Here is a 23,398-nt window from a genome sequence, read left to right on the forward strand (position 1 = left end):
TCAGCCCTGGGAGGGCAGCAGTGCCTGCCCAGGCCCGGGGCCGCAGCGGGGTGAGCRCCCGGCCGGGAGCGCTGCCCGCTTGGGCGAGGGGACACTCGGCGGCAAAGCGAGGCTCGTGCCAGCGCGGGCAGTTCTTCCTCCCGCTCTCCTTCCTCCTTCTCGCGTATTTATTTATTCCCTCCTCCCTCCAACACTGCTTTATTCTGTTTATTTATTTATTTATTTCCTCCAGAATAATAAAAAATGAGAAAATCCTAGCGCCGCTTTTGGCTGCTCTCCACCAACCTGTCAGTGACGCAAGCGGGCACTACTTAAAGGCAGATTAGAGGCAGCAAGACATTAAAAGCCAACCTTCCTCCGTCCCCGCTGCGCTGCGCCGCGCACCGAGCCGGCCGGGCAGGGCCGCGAGCGGCCGCCGCGGCGCCCCCAGCTCCGCCGGGCCGAACCGGGCCGGGCCGGGCCGGGCCAGCGTCCCCGGGGGAGCTGCCGGGCGCAGCCGCCTCGCCGCCGCCGGCCGAGCGGGGGTTGCTCGTCTGTTTGTTCCCTCCCCCACGCGCAGAAGGAAAAGCAGGGGAAATAAAAAAAAGAAAGAAAAAAGAAAGAAAAAAAAAAAAAAGGAAGAAGTGGAGAGGAGAGATCCTCGGCGCTTGCAAAAGTCTTTGTCTCCGGATGAACAGCGATGGGGGAATGGACTATTCTAGAGAGGCTACTGGAAGCTGCCGTGCAGCAGCACTCTACTATGATAGGGAGGTAAGGGCTCCGGGGGACTCGGGGGCGGAAGGGGGAGGGAGACGGGACTCCGCAGGGCTCGTGGGGACTCCGGAGGGCTCGAGGGGACCCCGGGGGGCCTCGTGGGGCTCCGGGGTTGCTCGCCTGCCCTGCTCGGGAGCGCTGGGGCGGTCGGGCGACTGGCCGAGTTCCCGGCGCTCGCTCTCTCCATGTCTGTGCGGGTGCGTGTGAGCGCGGCGCAGGTCCCCGGGGCGAGGGGCTCGCCTCAACCCGCCCGCCCCGTCCCCGGGGGCCGGTTGGGAAGCGGCAGCCGCGGGGTAGGAGCTGGCCGCGCTCCGCCACCGCCAGGCAGCGCGGTGCCGCACAGCCCGAGGCCGGTGCCGTCCTTCTCCGCGCTGCCGCGGGGCCCGGTGCCGTCCATGCGAGTGCCTGTGCTCCGAGGGGAGGCTGCCGGAGCTCTCTGAGCGCGGACGATCCGCTCCGCCGCAGCCCCGGTCCCCGTCGCGGCGCCAGTCCCGCGGCGGCGCCGGTGCCGGCCGGGCGCTCAGCACTGGACAGCTCCCGCGCGCTCTGACCGGCTTCTCTGTTCCAGGATCCTGCTGACCGTGGTGGTGATCTTCAGGATCCTCATCGTGGCCATTGTAGGGGAGACGGTGTACGATGACGAGCAAACCATGTTCGTGTGTAACACGCTGCAGCCAGGCTGCAACCAGGCTTGTTACGACCAGGCTTTCCCCATCTCTCACATAAGGTACTGGGTGTTCCAGATCATCATGGTGTGCACCCCCAGCCTCTGCTTCATAACGTACTCCGTTCACCAGTCTGCTAAGCAGAGGGAGCGGAGGTACTCCACTGTCTTCCTCACCCTGGAGAGAGACCAGGACTCAATGAAGCGGGAGGACAGTAAGAAAATCAAGAACACCATTGTCAATGGGGTGCTGCAGAACACCGAGAACTCCACCAAAGAGGCAGAGCCAGACTGCTTAGAAGTGAAGGAAATCCCCAACCCTGCTATCAGAACTACAAAGTCAAAGATGAGGAGGCAAGAAGGCATTTCTCGATTTTATATCATCCAAGTGGTCTTTCGAAATGCCCTAGAGATTGGATTCTTAGTGGGGCAGTATTTTCTGTACGGATTCAATGTCCCTTCCATGTACGAATGTGACAGATACCCTTGCATTAAAGAAGTAGAGTGCTATGTCTCTAGACCCACTGAGAAGACTGTRTTCTTGGTGTTCATGTTTGCTGTCAGTGGCATTTGTGTGGTGCTCAATTTGGCAGAACTGAACCACTTGGGCTGGAGAAAGATCAAAATGGCAGTGAGAGGAGTACAGGCAAAAAGGAAATCCATATACGAAATCAGAAATAAGGACCTGCCAAGAATGAGCATGCCTAACTTTGGCAGGACTCAGTCAAGTGACTCAGCTTATGTGTGAGGCTGTGACAGAACTGAAACCCTGTGCCAGGTGGAACAGACCCAGACACCATTAGAGAAAGGTACATTGCTTAGGCAAGCATTTTATAAAAACCACCAAGAAAGCCATTAAGGTATTGGATCTGCACTTACTGAACTAGATACAAAACGCAGTGCTATGTAAAAGACTGAAAAAACACCTAAAAAACCATGCTTGATCTAGCCTTACAGCACAGCTACTGTTATTATTCTTTTTCTTTCTAATGACTGGGTGTTATCTTTCGATGGAGCAGCTTTTTGGTCATCATTAGGATGAGAGACTTCAGTTTGGACTGTCTGGCTAATTGTTGTAAACGTGTAGAATGTTCTTATTAAAAACCTGCAAGGATACTGTCTATGGGGTGGGGTGGGGTGGGGAAACTGTTGCAATGTTCAAATGTAAGCATGTTTTAAAAGGAGGGTAATTGCACTATTAGGAACCTGACCACGGCTTGATCAGGACATCTGTGCACACCTGTTTCACTGATGTCCGATGTTATTTTCCTTGTCTGGATCACAGCGTTCATTCCTGGTGTGTATTACTAGCTATTTTCTAACATAGTTTGTACAACAATTAGTAATGCTAAACAATAAATGTGGAATATAATTTTGCTATTTTTTTTGTTTGCCTGTCCACACATACACACCAGAGACCTTAATCATCTTACACTAGTTGTGACCTATAAAACATGTCCGTATATTTCAGTTTATTCCCTAATACGTGCATAAATAAGATGGAGCTGGTTCATGTCAGAGAAGTTATGTATTTACCTACAATCACCTATGATGACACACATACCAAAGGAACAGAGTTAATTGCTTTTAACTGTGAATATATCACCTTCTCTCTGCTCTTATTTATGTAAGTGCCATACTTGAAACATCTAACTCTGTACTTAGTCGAAAGGTTGTCTCGGGATACCAGCTGCAATAAAGTAATTTTATACTCTCCTTTGTTTATTTTATGCTATTTGTTCAGTCATTGCAATGGTGTAAAAAGCAGCTAAAATCTCTACTGATAAATAAAGTATTTGCCTTTTTTTTTGTAAGCCGGAGAGGTTTGCTCTTCTTTATTATTGTGTATTACTATAGAAACATAAAAGGTCAAAATAATTGACTTGCAATAATCCTTCTTCAGGGCTCAAAGTGTCTTGCTGCACTGACAAAGCTTGGGAAATCAAGACTATCCGTGATGCCTGTGTTCCTCCTTAAGCAAGCTCTTTCTCTCTAAAGCCTGATCCAAAACCCACTGATACCAACAGCTTGCTTTCTGCTGATGCTAAGGGCAACGTATTTGGCTGCCAAGGTCACTCTGGGAATAGCCAGAGTACATTTACCTATAGCTCAGACAAACGCAGCTTTTCATCCGAGAATYCAAACAGAAACTGCAGCTGGTTCAAAAAAATGTGCTGTTTATGTCCCACTAACTTAACAATATACCACTAAGGTGGTCACAAAAGAATCTCTATTAATAGTGGCCATTTTAATATAGGACACTAAATTTTACTTAAGGATCCTATTTAATTATGACTAGGGAAAATATCACAGTGGTAACAGTAGGAGTTGGATCAGGATTCAAAAACAATAAAAGTGCTAAGTAAATGGTGTCTTAAAATAAAAAGGGGGGGGGCAAAATGGTGCTGGAAAATTTGGGGACACTTTACAATATGACAAGGAAACAAGRGATCAGATTTGCAAATGGGATTTTGCTTKTATTTTATTTTGCTCAGACAATAGATTTTACTGCATTTTTACCGTGTGAAGACCATGCACACAAATCTTTTCCTCTTGGCTTACAGTTAATATGTTAACATTTCCTCCTTGCCATTTGCCAGCATTGTGACTTAAAAAAAATGTTGATTAATGCTTACATAATGTAATATTACTTTCATGTGTGGATTTATTCCTTCCACTCTGAAACATAAAAAATCTTTGAATTTTGTCATATTTTTAAATATGTTAAAAATAATTTTCCTCATGTAGGGAAAATAATACTTTTTCCAATTTCATTATAAAAACCCACAAAAAAATGGATTTCTCAATAGTTCTTTGTGATATAAAGGCACACTGATACTGCTAGTTGACTGCATACTCACTGTGGAAAACTGCATGTTATTTTTAGAAGTACAACATGGCAGCTAAAATCTCCATCTGCAATACAACAACCTTCTAAAAATTATTATTTGACACACAAATCCAAGTCTGATTTTTATTTTGCAGAGTCCTAGGATGGTTTACAAAATCTCTTTTTGAGTAGAATTCGAAGAGGAAAATGCTGTTTGACAGTAATAGGCATTGTTTTAATGTTGAAGAAATGGGAGATTGTGTGCAAAGGGCTTGATCTAATGCTAATTAAAGTTGGAGAAAAAAACTCCTACTGACTTCATWGGGCTTTGGATCAGGTTCAGCATAATTTCCTGTAATGCAGAAGCCCTAATGTGAGTTATTTCCAGTAGCTGCAAAGCAATATTTAGTCAAAACTAGTGAAGGTGCTTGTCTTGATGGATATAAGATATTATTATTACCTTAAAATCTTGTAGATAAGGTAAAGAAATGGTCCATTTATAAAAGTCAATTTCAATGACTCTGTTCATTCCTTTATTTTCTGCAGTTGCGCATTTTATACCCCAGTAACTTAGAAGCATTCAGAATTTTGCAAGAGAAATATATAAGGAAGCACAAATGTTAATTTATGCAGCAGGATCAGTGATAACCTAGGCAGACTGAGATTTTGGTCAACAGAAATGTAATTCCCATTATTTTCATTATACAGAATATGGCTTTTCTTATTTCAGAAAAGAWGTGAAATAGTGTTGAGAGAGCAGTTGTTTTAGTCATCATTTCCATTTATTATCTTTCATTTCTAACTTGTCAAGAACAAGAGAAATAGTGCAATTTTTTTTTTTTTTAAATGTATTATGTCGGTCATATGATTAATGCTAATGGACTGTTTGCATGAGAGCAGACTATTCATTTACAGAAWAAATGCTTAAAAATTATTGCAGCAATGGAAAAGTGTGTTAACTGAACAGAACTGAGTGATCACGAAGCTGGATGGAACATTACTGCCTCGCCAAAATCAATTAGAGTTTTATCACTGATACCTATGGAAGAATCAGACATTAGCTATGAACATTCAGTTTACATTTGTTTCATTCATTGCATGTCCTGTTTAGTACTGGTAGTCAGCTGTGTGTCTTATAATAAATGCAAACAGAAAAATTATGATCATTAAGCTTTCATGGAGTCCTACAACAGAATTTACTGCAAAATTGGTTCTGGGGTACTTTAATATCATCTCATGTTAAAAGTTATGATTATTTAATTTATGGTTATCCTTTATCTTGTTCTTTCCAGACTAGTGTGAATTTTAAGAATAATTTATATAGTGTTTTTTAACCATTTTACAAAAGCTATGCAAGTTGCAATGATATACTGTAGAAAGATTTAAAAATATTTAGCAATTGCTTTTAATGATGAACACTACATTTTACATGGGTAAGCTGAATTGATAGTTCCTATAATTAGCTCAGCTTTACAGACCATTGACTTTGAAGAAATATAAAGGCTTTTGTTTTTATTAAATAAAGTCTGTAGTATAAGCAGATCAAGAGAGATGAACAAACCAAGGAAGCAGCAAGATTGATTTTGAGTCATTTTGTGCTGGAGAAGTCAGAAATGCTCAGAGACTCTTGAGAGGGTTCCTACATACCTTATACCTACCTTATACCTGCTTTATACCTAACAGGTAGGACAGAACTGTTGACATGTAGGACTATGGGGAAAGAAGAACATGAAATGCTTAGGATAAATGTGAGGAAGATTTTTTCATCCAAAGGTATAGTCATATTTTTGGTAGGGCAAGAGGCTGGATTTTGTCCTTGTCCCCTTCTGTCTTTATTCTGTTTGAATGTAAATGTTCCCTTCCACCTTATTCCTTCCATAGAACCTCTTAGATGCTTTGTTTGGTATGAAAATATAGAAATGGAATTAAAAAATRGAAAGGCATGAGGGACAGAACAGGCATAGTTTTATTCATATAGGTTCTGATCTTTTTGTTTCATCAWTGATGAGATTTTGTCTTTTGTGGAAGCAAGTGGATTCCCAGCTGAGGAGAAACTCAGTTCCATTATTTCCTGATATTAAGAGGGGAGATCATCTTATTTCTGAACTGCCGATCCATTCRTCAATATTTTGGTGTATTTTTTCCTGATACTATGTTTTACTGTAAGCTTTACAAGGTTAGTATCAGTCAGTAAGCCCTAAGTCAAATTCTAAACCCAGTTTCCCCTACACCGAAASACTGTGAAGAAAAGCTTTGTTGGGAAGTGCTTCATATTCTCTCTGTTAATGTGCATTGCAGCAGGCAGTCCGAAATCTAAACTAACTGCAGTCAGATAATATGGAGAATGCATTAAGAAGAAATCACACACAAGCATACTTATTTTATATATATATATAATAACCATCTATATAAAAACACAAAAAATATATAACCATAGAGTCACATATAAAATAATATATAAAAATAATATCATATGAAAAGATTTTCAAGACTGCTAAAGGAGTTATATCTGAATTACACTGATGTGCTATGGATTACTTCAGAGATGGATACAGAACATCACACATCCAAATAGACTTTTGAAATGTCATACCTGTAATCTGTGCAGGTTCTCTGCAATGCTTCGGTTGGACACTTGACATGCAAAGACATCCATGAGCACCCCTTTTCCTGTGGCTACAGGCTATTCCAATTGCTATAGCAAATCTACTTGACTAGGTGTGTGTCTAAAGTGCAGCCAAAGGGAGACCTGTAGTTTGTAGCACTAAAATATCTTATTTTTTTTCTGATGGTGACAGAATTATAGGGWGAATCAGATCTCTAGCTCTTGGAAATGCACATATACAGTTACTCTCTTTTATTTCCCCCTCATGTCTCCTATTCAACAGAATGTGAAAGTAAATATGTTTTCCAGTATGTAGTTTGGGAAGAGAATTATCTATATACTAGTATATGGATAATAGATAATATATTCTGAATTGATTTAGAAATATAGGACTTCTGGTCTCTCTATGAAAGCAGAACTATGCTGCATCTGATTTCTCTATAAACAAACATTGTAGTAAATAACTAAAAATAGCTATGATTTTTGAAATATTTTATGAAGTATCTAGTGCAATCACGATCATTTTTTGTTCAACATTTTTTTTTCCAAAGACAGGTGGAAAAATGCTGGTCAAAACTCAAACTGTCCCTGTTTTTGAAAAAAATGTCATTAATTGTTAACACTGATTTAAATCTTCTAACAAAATCTTTTTGGAGGAGTGCTAAAGCAAAACATTCTTAGCATCAGTAATGCAGCTAAACTTACAAGCTTCTTGTCAAAATGAAAATTGCACAGGGATTTTATAATGTTTTAGAATGGCAGGTGATGAAGAGATACAGATTAAGGAAGCAAAAGGGCAATGGAGGAAAAGTAAGGATTTGCAGGTATTAAAACAAAAACAGGTGGGTAATGACTTACTTATGCAGCTTCGGAATAAATTGAACATGAACATGAACATGAACAAATATTTAATGTTCCTTGCAGTATCTCTTACGTAATCAAAACAATTTTAGAAACTATTTAGAAAATGCTTTCCAATTTGTTAATTGAAGAGAGTAATTGGTACATTASACTGTCCAAGCCATCATGAATACTAGTGTCCCTGTGGCTACTCCTAGCTGTCAGTGAACTTAACACATCCGGAGGTGTTTGGAATGTGCCACATTCTCCATCATTTGTCTGCAATGAGAACTGGAAAATGTGCCCTGCAGATTGTCACAGGTTACTCTACATGGCTAGCAGATATATATGGGGTGATCAGATTCAAAGCTTCACATTAAAGGGTGTTTGTGGTGAAAATGCCTAGTGAATGCATGTATGGTCAGTAGAGCTTAAACATGAAGCAACTTTCACATTTGCACTGAAAGTGGCATCCTAAAAGCTTGAATGTTTTGAAGAAGGGTGGTTGTCCTAGAAATTTCTTTATTATTCCCATAGCTTTCTTTAACAATGACCTTTATGTAAGGTGTGTTACTATATATACATGTGTATATACACATGTACATCTGCTGTTTTGCAGAAAGAAGTTTCCACATCTGACATCATTACATGTCCTGAAGCAAGTGTGCTTAAGCAACATGCAGCCTATGATGCATTCAGCTTTCTGTCTCCGTTTTCTCATATGGAAGTGGGAATGTAACTGTAAGAGGAAGAAAATACTTTGTTGTTTCTTCTATATTTGCCCTGATCTCCTAGAAAGTGAAATGCCTCAGATTTCTGATGTAATGAAGCTGTAGATATTTTTCAATTTATAAAGGAGATAGAAACAATTTCAAAGTGAAATCTTAAGCACACAATTCAGAAAAAAAAAAAAAAAGCTTTCTGACGTTAATAGTGCTGCATCTGTGTTTTTTTTCTGCAGAGTGCAAATTTTCTTGATCTCCTTAACCTTTAATTTAACGTTCTGGTGATTATTTGGGTTATACCTCCAGGGATATTCTTTTTCTTTCTTCTTTTTTTTCCTTTGTAATTATTATAATTACTTGATATTCTAAATACTCTCTCAAATATTTTAATTTTCAAAGAGTGTCAGCAAGCATAGATGATAGATTTTTCACCAAATTTGCGTAAGAGAGGAATCTTACGTCAATGAATTTTTTTTTAATCAAGTACTCTAAGTACAACTTCTTTCTGTAGTTACACTTTATTTATCACTTAAATTATCACTTTAAGAAATCTGTGCTTTTTCATGTAATTCTTTTATCAATCAAAACTGCAGAGCTATAAGTAAGTGGACTCTAATGATTTTGTCTCTCTTTGGGTTTTTATGTGGTATCTCAGGTTTTGTCTTACTTTCACATCAGTAAGACAGCCATGTGTGAGCAGTCAAAGGAGCCATAGAGCTTAGTGGGACACAAATGAACAAAAAAGGAGTTTTAGAGTGATGTGGGATTTGTAAATGTCATATACTAAGTGAAGTCAGTGTCTGTAGGATAGTTTAGTCACACATCAATGAGAGGATATGATTGTGCTGTTTATGATACGTGCATACTCAGACTTTTATAAAAAAATCAGTGTGACTGCTGAGAAGCTTAGTTTTAAAATCATTACTGCTTAAACTTTCAAAATGATTGTTTAAAAAGATCAGAAATTATGTGAAGGTTTGAAAGCAGTTTTGAAGTTGGCCACATTTTCTTACTATACGTTAGTATTTCTTAATATTTTCTTAAACACACTTCTGTTGAAAAAAAAGACTGCTTTGCTGGTATACATAAGCTCCTGAGCTCTGCCTTGCTGACAGTATAGAGAAAATAGGCTTTAACAAAACAGCCTTTTTTGCATTGCAGTCAGAGCACAGAAAGACAGAGTATTTCTAGTACGATTTATGAATCTGGCAGCATGATTCTTATTAACATTAACGGGAGTCATGCAGCTAAAACTTGTGTATCAAGGGAAATATATTCATCCCCTGCTGTTTTCTCAACAACATGACCTTTCTACTGTAAATTAATATAGTATTTTGAACTGACTTTAATCTGATTAAACTTTGAGTCCCTTCTGTACTCTCTCATGAAAACACATATCAGGGAGAAGTTAGCTTATCAGCATGAGCATATGGTTATCTAAATTTAGCCTGTTTTATTGAAGAGGTGTCAATTTAGATACACTGAAACTGTCACACCATTGGAATTGCAGTTTATACTTTGCAGATATTACACAGTTTACAGTGATATATTGTGCCAAATAGCTATGCAGTATTTGGAAATTCAATCTGCCCTGGTGCTGAAAAGCCTGCAAATTCTTCCTCTATTTGTTCCAATGACCTTCTGTTTGAACTAAAGAAGAAATGAAAGGATCATGCCAATAACGTGCTCATAAAACTTGGCTACGCTAAGGTCCCTGACAATGCTCTCTCCTTAGCAAGCATGTAAGGTTCTAAAATGAAAATGTAAAGATGGAGCTGTGTTTAGAGCATTAATCTTTGTCATATAGGTCAGCAACTCAGCATGCAATTCTACTATAAGGCTTTAAGAGTTGCTATAGGGCTGTGACTGCTATGGTAAGGCTGCTGCAGTCTTACATGAAAATTCCTAACTTACATGAAAATTCCTAAATGTAATGAGCATGTGGCCACTGGCTTGAGTGGTTATCTTGAAGATATGGTATGGAGTGCATATTTACTACAAACGGCTAAAACTCCTGTATGTTTTTCCCAGTATCCCTCTTCATGTAATTACCCAGTATGGGATAAAATTATATATCCGGGAGATGGTGTTTTCTCCCAGTCTGTCCTTGCATGCTGGATCATGTTCTCATAGTAGCTAAAATCACTGAAGTGGCTGAAGGCTCCTTAGCAGTGTAAACCAAACCAGGGGAGGGAGGGAATAAGACCTGTCTCTGTTGGTTTTCTACTGCTCAGGAGAGGCTGGAATTGAAAGCTGTGATGCCCTTGTCTTCACCCTGTCTTCTTCATTTTTCCCAAGCAGCTTCCTGCACTCGTGAGCGGCCTTTTGCTGTGCCCTCATGCCTGCCTGTGCTGTCTGCTGGCACATTGCAGGGCTGTGAGGCAGCCAGCAGCCTCGCTGAGGGTTCTTGTTTGGCCGAGGATGGATTCCTTTATCTTCAGCAAGACATCAAGCGTTTTTCCTGAGAGGGGCAGCTGCCTGCAATATGGCCACTTGCCCTGGGCATGATTATTCCTGTGTTCAATCTATASTGCAAAATTGGTTCCTGGTAAAACACGAGGGCTATTGGATGAAATTAAGGCCTTAATTTCTCACTCATTTAGAGATATAGAAGGCAAAGTTATTTTGTTGAGATCACTCCTCCAGAAATGTTGTCTTATTGCAGAACTAGTACATACGTTTTAAGGAGAATTCTACCTAAGGAAATGTGAGGACTACGTCCCTCAAAGTCAATCAATCAGAAATACTCAGGCTTATCCTAAGAAAGAACATAGTGTCATGTGCAAAATAGAGTGCTTATCCTAAGAAAGAATACAGTGTCATGTGCAAAATACAGTGAAGAGTAAAAAAAAGTGAACATTTTTTCAAACTCCTAATTTAATTTTCAAATAGAAGGGAGTTTTACTCATAGGCAAAAATCTCTTCTTGGTGTTATAATGTGCAAATGGCACTGCTAAAAACAATGGATATAATTCATAGTGCAGATGTCTGTGTATAGAGGTTACAAGCAGGTCTATTGCCAAGACTGATGGGTCAGAATCACTATTTGCATGGTTGCTCTGTCATTTTCTCAGCTTTTTTTCCTCCAATTCCATTTTCACCAACTAAGAGTTTTGAAGCTGCTACTGAGGGCTCCGTTCTTTGCCTGTGCACTGCATCTGTAACACTCAGTGTGCTGCATCCTCCCCAGGGGTATGCACGCATGCAGGAGTGTGCAGCTTTTTCCAAAGTGCTGAAAAAGCATTTTAAGTAACATGGTAAGCTCTGTAAAGATGAAGTTGAGCTCTGCACATACAGGGCTTATTTGCTTATTTTGCAAGGGGAGGCCTGTTACTCTAGGTGAGGGAACTTTACCATAACCTGAGTGCAGATTGACTACACATTTCTGAAGGCATTGAGCCCTGAGCCCCATCCTGCATGAAACGAAGCTAYGAGTTGTGGCCAGTGACTTCACAAGCGGTCTGAGTTGGCTCTTCTGCAGTACCTCTCACTGCCCTTGGACTAGGCTCTGAGTCAGCAAGGCGACTTCTGCTCTCCAGTGGCTCGTGCCAAGGTGCTCTCCTGGGCTGAGGCATCAGGCTGTATAGCCCTCGTCCACAGCTGCTCCTGTGTCAGTCAACAGTGTCACAGCTTCTGCAAAGGAAGCTTTACTCTAGATATTTGGAGTTCCTCTCTAATGAAAAGAATCCATGTTTTCATCTGAACTTTTCATCTTATGGAAGAAAAAATAATCTTTTTGTCTGTATTACAGTGCATTATAGATGGTACATGATGTGAAAACTGGAAAAATTTGACCATCTCTGATTAATATCGTTACACGTATGAAGGGATAGTCTCATCTTCTTGGTTGCGGTGATCACTTAATACATTCATTTTTTTTAATCTGGTCAGTTTGATTAATAGACTATATTTCAGTCCTTACTCCTGTCTCCCCATTTTTATTCATGTGAGAAGTCTGTTGACAAGCGTAAAAGAAAACATCTCAAAGCATATAAAATACCTCTCATAAATATTTTGTTAGAATCTCAGCAATGGTCTACTTGAATAATTTTTCACTGTTTTATTACAGGTGGCAGGTCTGAAGGCTTAACTACAGCAAAGCAGACAGCAGCTCACTGCTGCCTGTCTGCTTGTGAAGATAATGAAATTCTTATCTGCAGTGTGCTCTGAACAAATATCAGCACATAAACACTTGACTGGAAAAGACTGTGCAGAAATGTTTGCAGCATAGGTTGTGTATTGAGGTTCTTCCTTTCTTCAGTATACAGCTGGAATAACTCCACTTAGAATTTCCCTTTTATTTACTCCCCATAAATAAATTTGTGGGGAAGACATTCAAAAAGTTCCCTAATGCTGTTGAGTAGGGTAAGCCGCTATATTAACACCTAGCACTCTGAAATGGTTTAAGTTAAAAGAGCCTACCAGTAAATGCATTTCACACATACTTCCCCTGCTAAGTGTCTCACAGAGTTGCAGAGAAAGGAGTGAAAAAAAAACAAAAAGAGCTGCAGTTCTTTCAACTCAGAGCTCCAGCCTTGGTGCCAAGTCAGGTGCTTATGACTCTACAAACATCCTGCAAAAATAAAGCAAGAGCAGGAGTAGTTTGAGCCTGTACACCTGTACAAGAGGGAGGGAGGGAGAGAAAGGAGGTGTTTCTTGAGCAGRGTGAGCCACGGCTGAAGATCCTCAGCAGTTCTTGGAGCAGGGGCTGTGTGCCGTTCCACACCTGATAGCCTGAAACTGGCTTTAAAGTAGGAGTTTTGCATGTAGCAGATTCTGATTGAGAGGTATTAAATTCCCTGAAGAACATGCAACATTGGTTTGAAGGACAGAGTTTCCCACGGTCTTTCTTCAGGGACCTGTGTTTGGCTGAAGGTTTTACATCGAAGGCCCAGACTAAGGGCAGAAGTGTGCCACTTTGCACACATTGAGGGCCTGATCCCTATCTACTGCCCAGGGCAAGAAGAAAGGGCCAAAATTTCAGTTTGCTGAGAGGCTCTAATTCTTTAAATCCAAACCTGAGATGCTTATAAGACAGTAATGTATAATTTATCAGCTATCCTGGGCAAAAAAAAAAAAAAAAAAGAAAAAAAAAAAAAGAACAGAAGTGAATCTTATTATGCAAAAAACTTGAAGGTGAAAGAACTGGAGATTCCAAAAATATCCTCTCTATGCAGTGCAGTGACACCCAAGGGAATTTGATATCAGGGAGAAAAGCAACACATTCATCTAATTGTAACCTTCTGACTTCCAAAAACTATTTAATTCAGTGGATTATCATTTACTAACTTTACAAGTCTACTGATTCAACCACAAAATAAAAACTTGTTTTGAGTTCTTAGGGAGTAATGAATTGTAGCCATAAACATGCTATCTTCATTTTCACAGAAAGTGGAAATACATATGGAATACATAATAATTTTATTTTTCAAAGTGACTATTTATTTTCCCCTGACATTATTTTACTTTTACTATTTCTTAAAGAAGCAAAATCCTTGTATTTATTTGCATTTTTTTTTTAGGAAAAAAAAAAAAACAGGTTTCCTACATGAGTAACAAGCTCTGCAGCCTAGTTAATTCCACTAATCTTTTCTCTTAATTCATATATGTGCTTTTAGAAAATGAAAACCTTGTAACTGATCAGCTTGTATTTATTTTTCCCCCTTTCTGAAACTGTCGCATGATATCTTGGTGCAAGGGTGATTTCAATGACCATCTCTGAYGCAATGTTTTCAAGACATAACAAAGACAGTGAAGAAAAATTATCACTTTTGGTCACTTTCTTGACTATATAGTAACTATAATATGCAAACATGTCTATATGATTAGTGCTGCTACTTTTCCACTTTGTGAAGTGAATATTTCTGGCTTGTCTGTGTAATACAAGTATGAAGTTTATGCCTGTCTCTTGCCAAACACGGGCCTGTAAATTCATAGTATACCCTTATCTTGGCAGAATCCCTTCTACTAGAACTTACTAACCCAAATTATTCCATTTTATCTATGTAATCACCCTGAATTCCTTACAATATTTCTCTTACTTCTGTCTCCTAACCAGCACATGCCTTTAATACTGCTGTTCAAGTCATATTCAATACTTATTAATTAATTTATATAGTAATTTAAACACATATAAGTACTTATTACATTAGTAGTAACCATCATTCATTTCTGATTATTCTAGCATTTGCACCTGTACAAAGCTACTGACTTCCTGTTGATTATCGCTGTGTATCTTAGTGCAGAATTTGGTTCAGTGACTTCATCTGCTGTCACATAAAGTAACCAAATTATTTTGACTGGAAAATCCACAGGGAGAAAAATGCATATATCTGTATGAATTAATCTGATTAAAGTACTGCAAGATGGGATTTAATGATTAAATACACTATGTTCTCTGGTAAAAACAGGTACCAGATGGTATGCATAGCAAAATATGTTTGCTCTATACCTGTGGGTTTTGAAGCAGAATACAACCTTCCTAACAGCTGGCATACCACTTCAGGACATCTGAAAGTGCACAAAGTGGACAGATATCAGAATACTGAATGCTCTTTTGAGCAGATTTCATATGAAGTTTTATATAGACAGTAGCATGGAAAAAATTAGTAACATCTGTAACATACCAAAATACTCCTTCCAAACAGCATTTTATATATAATTTGTATATTGCTGGCTGTGCAAAAACTTTCTTGGAACAGTTACAAATGTCATAAATAGTTTATTCTGTACTTTCCTTTGCTAGACAGAAAAAAAGTACATTGAGTCATCTAAAAATGTGTTGACATGCTGGCTTATATATAAATAATAAATATTTTGTACTATCTCCTAAGGGAGCTGTCAGAAAAGGAAATGCAAATTGAACATACAATATCTTTCCTTTTCAGTAGGGTTGACATATACAATGTTATGGTTGCAGTCCAACACAGCTTGTGCATAATTCTATATGCATCAGTAACTCCATTGCCTTATGGAACTGCACATGTATATAATGTTATGTTTACACTGTTGTCTGTGTGTGTGCATGCTGCATTTACAGTGCAGAAGCCATAGTAGGATTCGTGGAGTAACAATAAACATAACCTCCTCCTTGGGCTGCTTAAGGCTTTTAACACAGCTGAACYGCGTCTTAAATATCAAGTTAGTTCAGGTATCTCCCCAAAGCACTTTAGAGTGCTACAAATTAATACATTTTCTTTTTTTTTTTTATTACCAAACTGGTCAGTTTGTAGGATATTGAGTGCCTAAAGTAACTTAATTCCACTGTATCCTGGATAATGAGGTTATAATCATGTGATCTTACAGGTTGCCATTTTTCAGATCTAACATCTTCACATTCATAACTAATATGAAAGATATATGTTCTATTCCCTTTAAATTGGGTGAAGGATTTCTTCCATACTAGGAAATTATGAAAAATACAGTTATACTCTCTTGTACCTGAGCCAGCCTAATGGTCTGCTCTGTACTCAGAAGTGTGGGAGGAGTAAGTGGGCTAGTGCCCACACTGGTCTGCCTCTGATTCCCCAGTTAAAACAATCAGTAGAGGAGCTGGATCCTAAGGTTTTTGGGACAAAACCCTGGAGCACTTCTAACACCACATCATCTGCCTGGGGGATTCAAAGGAATCTCCTCCTGTGCCTGGCATAACATAAAAATTCCCACCCAATACTCTTGATCTCCACTGAGATTGCTCGCAATCTGGCGGCAGGTTATTGTTTGAGTATTCACAGAGGAGCCTGATGAGTTCTGACAATWAAAAAAAAAAAGAAAAAAAAAAGAAAAAGGAAGATCAGAATAGCTTCTGTCTTTATCACATGCAAGCATCTTAGGTGTTCTGATGAATTGGCAGAGATATCATCATGTTTTCTTATCTTCAGGCTTTGTAAGAAATATGGGAAAATGCTCCAGAAAGATTACCTGATTGTGTGTATACATAAAACTGATCAAATACTAGAGTGACAGGCTGAATAGGAACACTTTCCTAAGCGTAAGGGTAAATACTTTGCTGTAGTGCAGCTCAGAAGTCTGGATATTTACKTAGGTAGTTTTATTAAGCTCAGTAGAAGTGGAAGGGTATTCAATATGCGTTTGATCTGCCTTTTTTTATCAGTGCGTGTTTGGAGGGATAACATTAGTATTTTCAAGAACTGCAGCTTTGTAGCAAGATTTTCCATATACTCAACATGAAAAATCAAAACTTTGTAAAAAAATGCCAGATTGGGATATACTTTTCTTTGAACCCCAAATACTGCTCAAACTAGTTGAATTTCCCTTCTCTGTCACCAAAGAAATTATTTGTATTTAATTATTTTATAATGTATTTGTTTTTAATTATTTTTGATGAGAAAAAGCTATATTGCTATTTACAGAAGTTTGGCCCTTTCTCATATTCTCAGGGGCTGCCACTTCCTGAGTAGCTTTCTTGACAGCACCCATGTCAGATATTAGAGCCATACCTGCATTTTGAAGAATGGCCATCCAATACAACAAATCAATGAACTGACATACCATTTCCAACTGAGTAATAAAAATTTAGTTTAGCACAGAATTTAACAAGTGCATGAATAAATTTTGYACCAAATAATATTTTCCTCGTTCAAGGTGAAGCTACAACTATTCCTTTTTCTTTGTAGGTAAACTGCATAGCAGAAATTCACTACTTCCACATCGCCAGTCTTTCTACATGCTCTGAAATCCAATCTGAAAGGTAGTTGGTAGCAGCCTTGACATTTTTTATGCTTAAAATCAAGGCTGTTCAGTCTGAAGACGGATTCTGCTGAGTGTGGTTATTTTGAATTCCAGCCTTGTTTCATTTTAATGCAAAACCAGAGGGAGTGACACGACCATTTTCTGCCCTTCACTGCAGCCRGGAGATTTGGAGCTGCCAGATGCGCTGCCACTCCGGGGACCTGCCACACTGCTGGGAAGGGTTTGGGGGCTCACTCTGATGTTTCGGGGGCAGGTGGGCTCGGGGGTTGGCCGGCTGGCTGGCTGTGGCATCAGCTCTCGGTGAGACATCCGAGAGACTCGTGAATTTGCTTATTCAAGCAAAGCACTTGAATAATTAAGCAAAAGAGGGGCTGGCGGACAAGGGCACAGGCAGGTCAGGAAATGGAGTTTTGTGCTTTCCGAGCAAGCAGTAAATCCCAGCAGGGTGTGGAGAGGCACATTGAATCTTATTCCTCTTCAGTCTCCTATCCTTCTCCTGCCTCAGTGAGGGAATGCTGCTTACATGCCCACAGCAGTGTCCTAACCATGTCAGATGCTTGCTTGGGATGCTCGCATGTCAAAAGTGGACCCTCAGGATGGGTTTTCTGATCCTGGCCTCAGTGGAGTCCTAGTGCCTCCCAAATGTGCTTACATCTCTTCCCAGTAGAGGAGCTTGAGAGGTACTAAGTTTATCTGAGCTTGCAAAACATGCTGTTTCTTTTTTGTTGTGAGGAGATTGGTGGTCTTGTAGACACATGGCAGATCTCATCTGATGTCCATGAGTGACTGAAGAAGGGCAAGTGAAGTGGGAATGGCAACCTCAGCTGAAAAGTACATAATCTCCAGGGATGGGAAATCTCTTTGGAAAGGGAATACAAATTTCTTAAAATATTTCTAGCTCATTCTTTGTGATTGCAAGATCATAGAGTGGGATTCATGACCTCTACATTTTATTCTKATCTGGAAAAAATGGTTTCATGACACAAAATCCTTATTYTTAACACAAATTAAGTGAAATCAGACAGGCAGGTTAATGTAAGAGAATTACAAGGCAGTCTCAAACAGAGTGCTTTTCASCCTCAGCCTGCTTAATTCTCCCGGATGACTTTTGAGGACTATATCATCTCTATCTTTACAYTTCATCTCAGTGTAAACAACAGGGATGCAGCACTTAACTACTGAGCTACTGCACTCCTAGAAGAGCAAAGAATGACAGGCATATTTGGTAGGTTAGGCTTCCCATGTCTTCAGGGGTTAAAAAAGGAGAAGTTCTTCATTGTTATCTCAGTCTCTTCTGTTGGATAGAAATAATCTGGTGCTTCTGTGGGTTGTTAATAATTAATGACACATGTGCATATTTACTGGGAAATTCCCACCTCATCTATTATCTAAAAGATGTAAAAATATTCTGAAACAAGAGTACACTAATGCAGTTTTGGAGAAATGCTGCTTCTTTGTAATAAAGATAGYAAGATTAAGTGCAGATATACGGGTTTAGCAGTCCTTATATGAAAAGGTACCCTGTCAGCCTGATTTAAGTCATCCTTTTTAATGAACTGGATTTTCAAGGTATATCCTAGGAAAAATATCTTACCAAAAATGAACAGCAACAAAGGCAAACTTTAATGAAAAGTTTATAGTAGAACTCAGAGAACACTTCMTAACTAAGGCTCTTCAGGTCCAGCCATGAAGGATGAACTTATTGTTTGAATAGCTCAATTTAAATTGGAGGGATAAGAAGGACTGGACTTTTCAGGAGCTAATCAACTTTCCTCCTACTATCCTGGAGGCTCAATTAAAAATTATTATTCACCTTCCTCTTTATTCCAGTTATTCTCCATATAATGTGAGATGAAAAAACATATACTGAAATTTGAACTTCTTTTGAGCTCTCTAATGTGAGGAAATCCAGGCTYCACATCTCCACTCTCTCTACACTTTGCTATATCCTCCTGAGGAAGGAGGTGGTGATTCCTTCAGATCTTTATAGATATGGGACAACATTACTCTACTTTCCAATTCTCTTTCTTTTCCCTAACTGGGCAACTGAGGTATATCAAAAGATATACTTCTGTGTCCGTAAATATCACTGAAAATTTACTTAGGATAAAATAAATTTCACCTTTTGGATAATTATTTTTTGCTATTCTCCCATGCCAGTGTCAGGCAGGGAAAAGGAGGCCTCAAATAACTGCATTAGCACCTCTATAAATCTATTTCTCCACCCTCAATAGCTGAAGTTTTGAAATCATTCTATTGAAGACATTCTTTGAATTACAGGAAAATAAAAAGGATGCTGAGAAAGGCAGAAAATCTCTTCTGAGAAAAGAATTTCCCTTGGAGTGTAACAGCAGCCAGGTCTGAGACATGAAAGGTTCAGATAGCTTGAAAGTATTTTGTCCTTATATATTTCAGTGTAGCAAGAACTGCATCACTTTTCCAAATCATGTGAAAAAAAMCAAGGTTTTCAAAGCAATAAAGCTATTATGATTCTTATTTTAGCATCTACAGTAGAAATGGTAAAAACAAGCTCTTTGAATGCATCCAAAGTCTTTGGAAATCAGCAGATTCATGGTTGGAAGAGGATACAAAACACAATAAAGAACAAAACAAAACGAAAATTGCTACTAATGCTGCTCATCAAGCTAGGAAGGAATCCCAAAATGTGAATGTGGGATTTCAGTAATGACTTCCTGAAAGGATATGAACTGTAGAAGTTACGGATTGCAGATTGCACCTCAGCAGCAGGTATAGTGGGTGATTCAGTTTAGAGCAACTGTATAAAGAATAAGGGAAATAAGACAGAAGATTGGAGTTTCTACTTGTATTTAAAATTACTTAATCTTTGAGTAGCAAAAAGAATAAGAAATTGAATGCTAATGAACAAGAAGAGGCTATTTCAGAAAAGAAATTATATTTCATAATTCTTTAAAAAAGGAATGACTAAAATATATATTGTTAATGTTATGTTGTATTAGTTATAATTTAATATTTCTGTTTTAATATTTACCATTGAGAAATAATCTGAGAGGCTAAGCTGAATATAGTAAATTAATCAGAAAGCAAGGGTCTAGGAGTACATAAAATCCAGGCTCAGCATAACAGTCCAGAGCCAAAAAGCGGGCGGCTTAAGCTTCTTAAAATCCCTGGATTACACAGTAATTTTTTTTTCTTTGAAAAAAAAAAAATGCTGATTCACAAAAGCAAGGGCGTATTAAATCTCTTTTATAGTTGAAAATTATGTGGTATTTGACAATTCCAGCTAACTCTTAAAATCTCTTTATAAACTATCTTGACTGAAACAGATGGATATGTAATTCAAATAATGAGCTAGATCCTCTTCCTGTAGCAGTCAATTATATAGTTTTTTTTTTTCCACTGTGGTCTTCAAGAGACTAAGATCTTTATATATAGATTACCTGAAATGACCTTGCTTAGACAGTGTAAGAGCCAAAATGGGACAGTAGGATATGTCTCTTGCTGCATTTTGGAAAGCACAATCTGATAGTTTAAGAACTGTTGTATCTGATAGCATTAACACTTTCCCAGTATCTATCACTGAGTTTTTGATGTGATACTTCCTCCAGGCAAACCACCTAGAAGTGTCTGATACCCRAACAGGAAAGCCAGGCAAAGAACTCTATCAGCAGGTTGTTTTGCTGAGAAAATAACAAGAGGGAAAGAACGCAAAGGCATTTCATCAGCATTATATAACTATCTTTAATGGTGAGAATCCATGGTGAAGACATAATCTGCATCTAGCACTGAGCATGAAAACTTCTAGGGACGTGCCAAGTAGTATGTATGCAGGGTTCATCAAGGCACTACACAGGAACTCCTCTTCTGCATTTGTCTCCACACACTGAAATGTATCTGGGACAGGACCAGGTAAGGACCTTTATTTGTGCAAATGTCTGACTGAGCACCATAGAAATTTCCCTGGGTCTGTAGCAAGCTCTCAGTGGCAAAAAAATATAGAGTCATCCTAGGATTTGAGTATCTTGTTAACAAGTTCAGCAAACTTTTGAACATTGAATGGGGCCACACTGCTGCTCATACACATTAGGCTCGCCAGGAATCATCAGAAAAAAGAAGCACTGCTTGCCTTTGGCTTGCACAGCTCTGTAAAGGGTACAACGTATTTAGCTAGTGGGATATGTAAACCCTAGAAARCGCCATAAGGCTATACAGTGGACGGGATTTAGTCAGAAAATAGTGTACCTATGCCTCAAAGGTGAAGATCTTGCACACTGCAGAGCAGTCAAAAGGTCAGGAATAAAGTCATTTTGGTCCTGTTCTGTTTTGTAAGATCTGCTGGATTATGAATACAAACATTAATTATACATACCTGAGATCATGATGCAGAACTGCAGAATGAGAGGGAGCTGAAACCTAGATTTGCAGTTAAAACCAAACAGTAAGCACTTCTTCTCTGAAGAGATGGGATATTGCACTTTACAGTTCATAATCTGTTGTGTTTACATGTTTTATTTTCTTCATAAAGAGATGTTGAAAGTCTCTTGAATTCTTATTATCCACCAAACAACTTGCTATTGTAACTTCTACTTTTGAAAATGTTCACTTTGTATGAAGYGTGTATTGCTTTGATTAAAGATACTGCTATGCATATAAATACAATTAACAATTGTCTTTGTACATTCTGTACAAATTTCTTGACTGTCCCTGTATTCAAAAGTGTAATTACTGAAAGTGGTTACAAAAGTACTGCAAATAACATGGAAATATTTCTCCTTATCTTTAGTTTGGAATGATTTTTGGCTTACTGGAGGGCTATTCCTATTCGGTCTTGATGGGCTATTATTTTTTCCTCTTACAGGGCAATTGCTACTTCTGGGACACTCTAAGTCTTCCCATCAGTTGTAAGCATTAGTTACATTGCAGAATGAAACATGGGTAGCTCAGACTGAGCACCCAGAAATGAAAAAAGAATTTTATGTTCTGCTTGGTTTACAGTAAGCTCTATGTACTAAAATAACTTCTCAGTTCTGTTCTGGTTCTAATAAACTATTTGTTTATCCTAGAGTAGAACAAGACTTGTGTGCTAAATACGTGAATCCTTCATGGTCTTTTCTAGATGGAGGTAGTTATACAGTAGGTACATGGAGCAGAATGTGTGTGAGTGGCTATGTATTATGGATGGCCATTTTTGCAGAAATTGTGTGAGTAGGATTATTTTGAACCTGGTTCAGCGGCCACAAGGCTGAGGCTGATTAGATAAGAAGTGACAAAAATCCAAACTTTTTCACGAACATCTTTCTTGAGAAGAATATAGTGTGGCAGAAGGGATGAAAAGTACATTTTCTCATCATTTCCTTGTGACTCTAACCCTCCCTTCAGTTTCATACATCATCTGTGCTTAGGGACTGTATTTCTCATATGCTGATAGTGACACTTTCAGGTTTCTTTCAGTGGGGATGGTGTGCAGTTGTTCCCAGAGTGATATGAAACTCAGTTGCATGCCACCTTCCTTTTGCAGCTGTACAATGTAAATAGAACATTGTAATGTTCTGTACAATGTAAATAGAACAACACAGATGTATGATGATATTCTTTTGCCTAACATTGGCAGCAGGTAAAACAAAATGTTCATTGACATATTTGCTTATGCTCATTTATGCAAAGTGGCATAACTGAGGTCTGCTGGGAGGCTGAGCTATGTAAATGTTAAGTASATCACAAGTTTTACACATTATCAAAGATGCTGAAAGACTTATATAGACATAAATAGACTATAGATAGAACAGAATACAGAATATCTATATACCCATTTTGTTAGTTTAGGCTGTAAAGCTCCAAAGGTCAAGCCAAACGAATGACCAGTCATAGTGGAGATGATTAAATCTACAAGAAGAAACAAGAATCGCACCTTTGTGCAAATGGTTGCATTTTTTTTAAGAATTCAAAATAAAAATACTCTTAAAATTATTTCTTTCACTACTGCCTAGACTTTGGGGTTTGTCAGAAGTGGAAAAGAGAGATACATCCTAATTCCACCATCATATTTCTTTATAAACCTGCCAAAATCATACATTTTAGAGCTTAAAGCATAAGGAAAAAGGAAGTTCCATCACTGAGCTCAGTGATGTGAGCCAGAAATATAACCAAGTGCTTTGTGCTTATTCTTCACTGTTCCATACCTGGACTTTGTTTGGGATCTCCTAGAACAAGAGTGAAGTATTGGGATTAGATTTGGTGCATTATAGTCATCTTATCCTCAACTGACCCCGTCAGTTCACAGGGCTTGAATT

At 38.8% G+C, this 23,398-nt stretch overlaps 1 protein-coding gene across 1 annotated transcript; it reads left to right on the top strand.

The window, feature by feature from the left end:
• The first annotated feature begins 618 nt into the window (after positions 1 to 618).
• GJD2 (gap junction protein delta 2) lies at positions 619 to 3,207 on the top strand. The gene is made up of 2 exons (XM_026051889.1): positions 619 to 750; positions 1,322 to 3,207. The coding sequence occupies exons 1-2, from the start codon at positions 680 to 682 to the stop codon at positions 2,163 to 2,165; spliced, it is 915 nt and encodes a 304-aa protein (XP_025907674.1). The 5' UTR covers positions 619 to 679; the 3' UTR covers positions 2,166 to 3,207.
• The last annotated feature ends 20,191 nt before the right edge of the window (positions 3,208 to 23,398 follow it).

This window comes from Nothoprocta perdicaria, unplaced genomic scaffold (genome assembly GCF_003342845.1).
Source record: "Nothoprocta perdicaria isolate Ctin4 unplaced genomic scaffold, notPer1 scaffold_8, whole genome shotgun sequence".
In the NCBI taxonomy this organism is placed as follows: Eukaryota; Metazoa; Chordata; class Aves; order Tinamiformes; family Tinamidae; genus Nothoprocta; species Nothoprocta perdicaria.